The 9,892-nt window shown below is 29.8% G+C and overlaps 1 protein-coding gene across 1 annotated transcript; it reads right to left on the minus strand.

The window, feature by feature from the left end:
• On the minus strand, nt 1-9,312 carry LOC130808045 (upstream activation factor subunit spp27-like). The gene is made up of 5 exons (XM_057673482.1): nt 8,140-9,312; nt 7,430-7,541; nt 7,176-7,347; nt 6,658-6,848; nt 1-5,441 (listed from the first exon to the last, which is right to left on the minus strand). The coding sequence occupies exons 1-5, from the start codon at nt 8,166-8,168 to the stop codon at nt 5,325-5,327; spliced, it is 621 nt and encodes a 206-aa protein (XP_057529465.1). The 5' UTR covers nt 8,169-9,312; the 3' UTR covers nt 1-5,324.
• Between the last annotated feature and the right edge of the window lie 580 nt (nt 9,313-9,892).

Raw genomic sequence — 9,892 nt, forward strand, 5'->3', positions numbered from 1 at the left:
TGATGATCTCTTCAAAAAAAAAAAACTGAGAATGATGATCAAAGAACGAAGTCATAATTGGAAGACGTTTGATAAATCTATTTTCATGTTTTATTCAGTGGTAATGAAAATTAATGAAAAATAGATTTTGATCATATAATAAAAATGCTCCTTCCGCCTCTTTTATTTTGCTAGGCAATACATAAAAACCTTCCATTTTTATTTTCGTATTGTAGCAAAATTAAATGGATAAAAGAGTATATTTATACTCTAAGAATCCTCCCCAAAGATTTTTTTGGCAAGATACATAATTGTTATTTTGCACTAACATATAATTCGAATCCCTCAAGTGATAATGAATGAAAATAATTTTGTAGAAGAAAATTTATTTTTATTAGAATAAAACAATCATAATCATAAAGTCTGTTAAATAATTTAATATATTCAAATATATTAAAGTTTTATTTTTATTCTCATCAATTAATACAATAATTAATCACATTACTAGTAAGCTAGATAATATAGTACACTTACTCAAAACAATTGAAGCTACATACTTTCTCCGTCCCTTTCATTTTATTTCTAAAAGTAATAATTTTTCTTATAACATATTACATGTATAAATTTTACGCGATTCTGTGTGTTATTTCGATCATTTATATATTGAAATATGCAAATCTAAAAATTATAAAAAGTTAATATTATGAAAGTATGCGATTAAATGATTCAAACAAGATCTCACTTGACTATATTTCTTCTTACATATTAATTACAATAGATAAAATAAGCTTGAACGATTAATAGTATCAAAAACCGTAATGTATCAAGTATTTCAGAACCGAGGAAGTAGATATTTAGTAGTACAAGTCTACTAAAAAGCCTAAGTCAACCATGACTTTAATTAATGGAGCACAAGCTATTAAGGCCTCAAGGTACAACTTTGTCTTTATAGACAAGACTTTGACCTGTATCAGTCAAATGGACCCATGCCCCTCTGAAACCTTCGTTACGCCTGCATTTATGGAGAGATACTCTCTCCATCTTATGAGAAAGCATTATACTCCCTCCTATTCACCTTAAGAGTCCCATTTGACTTTTCACGGATTTTAAGGAGAGTCAAAAGTGGGACCCTAAGGGTAGGAAAGAGAGTGGTATTATGGGTTTTTAATGTAAGGGAGGAAAATTAGTATGGGTAATGGAGGGTATAATTGAAAATAGGATAAAGCTACTAAGGGCATAAAAGTCAAAAACCCATACCAAAAATAGAAATGGGACAATTAAGGTGACTTGACCATAAAAGGAAATGGGACACATAAAAGAAAATGGGACACATAAGCTGAATAGAAGGGAGTATAATTTAAAGATTTGAGTGTTTTTTAAGTCATATGTTATTAATTCAGAGAGACAACGGAAATATATAATTATTTAAGGAAATTAATTGTGTGGGTATGAACTAAGCTGGTTGGAGAACGAAGAAAATTTTGACATTATCAATTTCCTTCATTTGGGAAGGAAACAGTCTAAAAAATAAGCTTTAGATTGTATATTTAGGATATGTTATATACTTTATTATATCTTTTCACACGAGAGTTGTTTCAATTACAAGAGTAGATGTAGTTACAACACATACCTTCTTCAAAACAAATGCTAAATATTCCATTAGAAAGGAATGATAGATGAGATTTGAACCACTACAAAAAAACGGTGAAATTCCGACTAAATCACCGACTAATCGGAAACTGTCGAAAATTTCCGTCTAAATTACCGACTAACTGTAGCCAGTCGGACATTCCGACAAAATTCCTACTAGCCCAAAATTGTAGGAAAATCCGACTAATCACCGACTAAAAAGATAATCGGAAATTTTCGACTGCCCAATATAGTCGGTATTTAGTCGTAATATTTAGAGGAGGAGGGTTGGTCGGTATTCAGTCGGTGGGTAGTCGGAATTTTATATTTACAATTTCTCAATCGCCGTCCTTTTCCACCGTTTTCCCTCTATTACCCTCAAATTCTACAACCAAACATACCTCACTCTCTCAAAAATTTCTTCTCCCTAACCTAAACAATTTAATTTCTTCTAACAAAAATATCATATAAGTATTCAACAAAATATCAAAGTATGTTATTTCTATAAAAGTCATATTTACATTATTTATTATTTTAAATATGCTTTATGTTATATTTATTATGTAATGAAAAAAAATTTAATAAGCTTTTTGGTGCAGACATTTATTCGTAATGATTATAAGTACTTACTAGAAGAAGTAGTTTTTCTCTTAATTATATTCTCCTATGTACTATAAAAATGTGTTAGAAATGATGAAAATATGTTGCTCAAAGCTAATGAAATTCAACATCGTATTCTTTAATTATAGTAATACCTCCCCGCTAGTTGCAACAATCAAATTTTGCATAAAGAAAAAAAAAATAAAAATTTAACTACTAAAATAACTAAAATTTTATTGTTGCAATTTATTAGCATAAGTAAAGTTTACAATACTGGATTTCACTAGATTTGAGGAACATATATTCAACATTTCCACTTTTTTATAGTGCATAGGAAAGTATTAATAAGAGAAAAACTACTATTTCTACTAGTAAGTACTTATAATTATCATGCAAAAATTGGTTGCACCGAAAAGCGTATTAAATTTTTTTTAAAGAATTACCGACTATTTTCCCACTGAAATTCAGTCGGAATTCAGTCGGAAATTTCAAAATTCGGTGAACAGTCGGTAAATTGAAAAGCCGATTCCCTTTTCAGCAGGTTTTGTTAAATTATTTTACGGATTTCATAAATTGTTATTTCGCTGAATAATAGACTTACGTAGTGAAAGAAGTTGGATGTATAAGCGAAGTTGTAAAGGAGTTTATAATATTAGATATTTTGAAGGGGTTGAGAAATTTATACAATTTGCAAAGAAAAAAAATTATCTGATCTTTAATAATATTTTGAGCACAGTTCAAATCATCTGATCTTCTTTTGTCCTATATGCAACTCTATATAAATTAGTTGTCATATAATTCATAGCACGCTAAACTAATAATATAACATGTATTATTTGTTATATTTTTCATGTAAATTGTAAAACTACAACTATATAGTTGTTTACATAGAGAATTTGAGACTTCTATAAAAACAAATTATATCATGTACTACTTCATTTTCCGTTATGTATTTTGTTTTCATCTAAACTTGTATATACCGCTTACCCATAGGTCCCACCACTAAAAAAAGGCGTGTGGTGACAAAAAAAACTCAAAAAAATCGCCACCCTTTGACACAATCCGTTCGTGTGTTTTACGCGACTATATCGCGGTCCAGTCGCGTGTTTTACGCGACTAGATATACTAAAAATCACTGCAAAGTTTAAACGAATGTCATTTCTTGCTCGATATTGAATTTTAGTTCAAAGAGTTTTTTTAGAGAGAAGTTAGAGAGATAAAGTTATGAAATTTCATTAAGGGTAATATTGAAATTTCAATATATAAAGGGTGGCGACACAATGAAAAAGATGGCGACTTTTAATAATGCCCAGAAAAAAAAACTAAACCTATTAAAATATGTCGACTTTGCAATTTTAGACTTACTGGCAAGTTTTTTCAGTTAAACATAATTCATTAACCAGCTAGTCCTCAATTTATTTTTTAATATTAGAAATATTTATTTACTCCATAAAAATTATCAAAATAAGTACACTTATCCAAAATATTTAAAGCTTTAATTTACAAGTCTACTAAAACCTAAGTCAACCATATGACTAAAATTTTACACAACTTTAATGGATCATCATCCACTTAATTAGAAAGCTTAACTTGTAGAAGTCGAATGGAGCATCATCCACGTTAGAAGACTTTAGCGACATACATTGGTTCCGGCCACAAGCATTCAACACGTTATACTTTATACCAATTATATAATCCGTCAATCACTCTTAATTTGCCCTGTCTGCTATTTCAGTTCATCTCAATGAATTTGACCAATATTTTTTTTGTCTCATGAAATTTACCTATTTTTTCTTTTTAGTTTATCCTATCAAATGAACTCAATTTTTAGTTTTAGTAATGACTCACACTCCTCTTTTAATGAGTTATCACTACAACATTATATACTCCTTCTTTAATGGTATGTATAGTAGATTTAGGGATATTTATTAGCCTCTTTAGCAGCATAATAAAAAATCATACTAAAGCATTACGCGATATAGGATCTAGTGATATTTCTCATAAATGTCGCTATATAGGCTATAGCAAAAATTACATATGTCACTAAAGGCCAAATAAAGTGTCATTAAATCACTTTATAGTGAAACTTAATACACTAAAAATATAAATCAATGAAATTTTTTTTAAATCACTAAATCTTATGACGCGAAAAGTTAGTTTTATTGTAGTGTATCCACCTTGAACTACTATAACAATTACATAAAGTTTACACAAATTGTTGTGAGAGACGGTCTCTCCGAGAGACGTATTCCAATCAAACATTTACGTACGATTTATTTGGAACATAAAGTTCACAAATAAAAATTTTGAGCAAATTTTGAGCAAGACAATGTTGAATTACAGTTAGAATTGTATTAGCTTTATTGTTAGTATAACTTATAAGAATTGTATTAGCTTTCCTTTGATCACATAATTTGTTATTAGTTGAACTAAAATTAGAATTATATCTGCTATATTTAATATAATCTCTTGTTTATTCTAAAAAGTTCTTTCATTTTGGATTTCCTTTATTATTTTATTTGATCTATAGCATTAAAAAATAAAATAACAAACAAATTATTTGTATAATTACTATTATTAAAAAATATTATTTGTATCATTTGTTTGAAACAAATGATACAAATAATCTTTGGTTTTCAAAAGGTACAAATAATGTGTTATTTGTAACCTCTTATTAATAACCCACAATATAAAATACAAATAGCCTTAAACCATAGATACAAATAAGACTTTTTCCACTAGCAAAATACTTGTTAAAAATGTGAAAAACCCCGACATCGCTAAATGAGTTACTTTGTGTTCAAGAACAGACAAAAGAACTTGAAGGCAAGGCATGCTTCATCAAATAAGTATCATCAAATAAGTAATCTTGCAGAATTGATTTTGGTTTGATATTTTCTTCCATATATTCTAATATGAATGTTGTGCGACATGATCACATGTTTTGGTGGATTGGTTTTGAAGTTTCAAAATATGTTTGTAACAATAAACAAACGTTCACATCTTTACATAAAGTTGTGGATGGAGAAAATCTTTACATTGGATATAATTCTTCAATTAAAATCTATGGCAAAGGACAAGTAAAACTTTTGTTTACATCGAGAAATCATTTAATCCTAAAATATGTGTATTTTGCACCCGGTATTAGTAGAAATTTTGTTTCTAACCCCATATTGAATTGTGTAGGATATATAACTTGGTGTTTGAAGCCGATAGACTTCTCTGACTGAAACCTGATGAGATGGAATTAGTATGTTTCATTATTTGATATATAGTGGCTATATCTCATATTTATTAAACTTTAACTCTATTTTTAATTTTTAATAAATAAAAGTAAAATAAATAAATAATACCAAAACTAAATAAGGTGGTCCTAATTTAATTTTCCCAATAAAAGAGTATTCGAGTCGTAAATCGTAATTTCATTATTTTTTAGTTGCTACTATCACCTCTCATTTCTCTCCTCTCCTCAACTTTCTCCGTGCACAGAAGTCTCGAGTCGTTTTCTCAAGGTTAGTATATTTTATTATTCATTTAAGGGAAATTTGACATAGTAGCATCGAACTTTCATTAAACGCGAGTAGTAACATTTTTGTAAGATTTTTCCAAATAGTAACATCTAGCATTTGCATTTAAGTTTTTCGTAGCCTTAAACACTTAAAAACGTTTGTTTGACCGTTAAAATAGATGTCAAAGCATGTCACCCCATCTAATTTCGAATTCCACTCCTGCGATACTGTCCTTCACCATCTCCTTCCTGCTGCAAACTGTCCTTCACCATCTCCCTCCTTCTTCGAAATCTACAAGCAATATCCAACATAGGTATGGCTTCTTGAATAGTTCCCTTCTTATTCGAAATCTAGCGAAATTAGGGCTTTTTTTGTGTATAGCTGCCAACTACTACTACCGTGAATCCGAAAAACTAGGGTTTGAAAAATAAATTAGGGCTTTTTTTGGTGTTTCTTCCCTAAATTGATAGGTTGATTGGAATTGTCGATTTTTTGATTGCATTCCGTCATGTTTGATTTGTTGATTGGAATTAGGGTTTATTTTATTTTATATTTTTTTTTTGTGTTTCTTCCCAAAATTGTCAATGAACTTGAAGGTTGAATTCAATAATAAATTAGGGCTTTTTGTTTTGTGTTTCTTCCCAAAATTAATAGGTTTATTGGAATTGTTGATTTGTTGATTGGAATTAGGGCCTTTTTTTGTGTTTCTTCCCAAAATTGTGAACAAACTTGAGGGTTGAATTCAATGATAAATTAGGGCTTTTTGTTTTGTTTTTCTTCCCTATTTTCTTACAGTTCTTTTCAGAAGATTAGCAAGTGGTGTGGTAAGGCAACATACATGAAACACGAAAATCTTTAAACGACACTAGTGACCAGGAAATATGACAAAATTAACTTAAAGTATAAGCATAAAAAAGGGAGGTCGGAAACAAACATTCACCTCCAAGCCTTCTGTCTTAATGTATTCTTCAATACGCTTATAAACCTCAGATTGAAGCATTTCCTTCTCGCTTGTTCCAAAGAATTTGGCCAGTGCTTCAGATATCACAATAGAAGGAGAGCTAGCAGGTTCGGTGCTTGGAACTTCAGATTCCTCAACCTTAGCTTTCTTGGATGGTGGTTCTGGAACCTCTGCAACAATCAGAATGGAATCAAGAAGGCTATGATAGATAAGGATATACTTCCTCTGGTTTTTAATAGTTGCTACACTTCTGTTTTTGCCACTATTCAATGTACAATTTTAATGTTTAATATCTTCAGTTTCTTATGATAAAAATTTTTAAAAAGTTAATATTATGAAAATAAGCGTGAATCAAACAAGATTCCATTTGACTATGTTTTACATTATACATGGAGGAATATATCAAATAAAATCAGTTGATGAACAGTAGTTGCTACTGTAGCAACTAATAAAATCCAGAGGAAGTATAATAGAAAGATCTAGAAATTTTGATATACTTGTGGGATCAAGAGGAATAATATGTTTTGCCAGCAGCTTGTTCATCTGAAACATATCCGTACAGTAAACTTCAAATACCAATCGCAACTCATCATTGCATATTATCTTTCTTTTGTTACTCGGATCTTGGAGATTGTTCTTTCTTATATATGCCCAAAGTTGCCTGACAATCTTCAGCAGATAAATACATTAATTTACCAAGAAAGAAAAATAGATATAAAGTGGAAAAATGGAAGACATATAAATAACTAACCTCTGTTCTTGGCAAGGCTGGTTGGCCCACAATTGTCTGAAGTTGGGGTGTAACACCACAAAGTTTGTTCAGCCCTCCCGGACCTCCTCTTCTTTTGGGCCGACTTTGGGTACTGCAATAAAGGTTTATATGCAACGCAATTTAATTCGAAACCAAGCAACTAAAATGAACAAGTATGAATGTCAAACAAAAAACAATGACAATATTTACAATGTACAAGAAAACCAATACATTTGAACAAAAGTAACAAATGTAAGTTATATTTTGTTTCAAAAATGGGAGTATCCCAACAACTACTTCTCGTTCCCTACATCCTTTCCTTTCCAACCTCCTAATGCAATTCGAAAAACAGACCAGCCAATCAAAGAAGTTAATGTTGTTAAAGTAACAAACACAGCTCTAATTAAAGCCTCAAACCATATCAGAGTGTCATGATTTGATACTTCCATAAGTCAAATGTAAGCCTTAGCCAAAAACCTCTCAAAAAGCCTCAAATCAACAAGCATTGAAGTTCTTCCTTTCTATTTTACTTTCCCTTTCCTTATCACAAATCATTATAAACAAGTTCTTCAGAGTAAAATAAATTAACCCTTTTCCAAAAACCCTAACTCATCATAAGATAAAATGAGAAAAATGCCCCCTTCCTCACCCCTCGCAAAAAAGTCTAAACTTTTACATCCCAAACATCCATTACTTCCTCGTTTTCCTACCAGGAAAAACCCCAATTGATAACATTCATCGTGAACTAAAGTGACAGTAGATACAATCGACGGCGGCGGAACAGGAACAGGAGGAGGAGGAGGAGGCTGAGAATTGAACAAAAGACTAATATGAGCACGAATGAAATCAATTTTGTTAGAAAGATCAAACCCTAAATTGGATTGCAATTGAAGAATAACTTGGTTGAGTGAAGTGAAAGAATTAGGGTTTATTTGACAAAATAAAGAATTGTAAAGCTTCAGCTATTTGTTGGTCAGACACCATTTTTAAATTGGGGGTTTGAGAAAGAGAAAGACAGACAAAGAAAGAGATTTGTTTAAAATTTTTAAATTTTTTTGTGTCTAACTGAAAAAAACGGATACTACTCGTTGTCAACTCTTGTATTTCTATTTCTTTCTCTCTCTTCTGCTTTTTTGTTAGAGAAGATGAGAGAGATAGTAAATAGAGAGATTAAAAAAGAGAAAACTTTATTGGATTTTTACTTTGAAAATGAAAAAAATAAATAATAACGTTTTATTGGATTTATTTGTGAGTTCAAGACTTAATGTGAAGACTGAATACATAATTATTTTTATATTTCTCTCGCTTTAAAATGTTCGTATCCAATTATAAGATATTGTGTGAAAAATGTCAATATTAATAGCAAGTACAATGGGACAGGTGTAATATGAGAGAATTGAGATGTTATCAAAAGTCGTTAGACTTAATTTTTTTATTTTTTTATTGTCGTCTTTTTTATTGTGTTGTCAATTTTTGTTTAATAAAATTATAATACACTCATATCACTCTACAATATTATATTCTCTCTAAAAATCATTATTAAAACTTATTTTCAACAATTTTTCAATTTAAAGCTTAGAAACAAGGAATTCACAATGCAAACAACAATTTGAGGTAAATTCAAACTGAATTTTTGTTAATTGTTTTAAAAAAGAATTGGAAACTGGTCCTAGTCGCACAAAATGTATGACTTGGCCATTAGCAAAAATAAAAAATACAGTAAAATTTAAATTTACACTTATACTGAAAATAAATTTTTAAAGAGTTTAAACTGATTCAATTAAGATCATCTCAAATTAAAACGACTTTAATAAAGAATTAATGAATCATGATAAACTGTGAAGGAACTAGTGAAGTACTTTTATCTAGTAGTACAATATATATAACATCACTTGCAAATTAGTAAATTATTTAAAAATGATACTTAATTACCTTCGCAATCGTTCCAGCCATTTGAATAGGTGATGAAGTTTGAAAGCTGAGAATGATATCAGCTCTAAATATAGGAAGTATATATATAGCCCAAGATCTATTGAAACTAATTAATAAAGAAAAGTCTTGTACTTTTGTAAAAATTATAGAAAAAAAGTTTTAATTATTTGAATACGACCGAATACGAGGAAGATACATTGAAATAGAATATAGATAATGGAATTTAGAATTTAATTTCTTTTTCCAAAAACAAAAAAATTTGCTATTAATTTGAAAGAAGATGGAAGAAGCAAGTGATCCAATATCGTCTTCGGTTCCGGCGAGTGAAGTCGGAGAAGATCAAAACCCATCGTTGAATACACAACCAACTGAGGATGAAATAAGATGGTTTTATCAAGAGGCGCATGTAGAAAAGTGTATAAAATCAGAATATTAGCATGAAATAAGAATATTAGTTTTATTGTAATTATTCTTGTTGCCTTAATTAGTTTGCCTAATTGTGTATTTATAGAGTCATTGTAATTATTCCAA

This window comes from Amaranthus tricolor, chromosome 3 (genome assembly GCF_026212465.1).
Source record: "Amaranthus tricolor cultivar Red isolate AtriRed21 chromosome 3, ASM2621246v1, whole genome shotgun sequence".
NCBI classification, from domain to species: domain Eukaryota; kingdom Viridiplantae; phylum Streptophyta; class Magnoliopsida; order Caryophyllales; family Amaranthaceae; genus Amaranthus; species Amaranthus tricolor.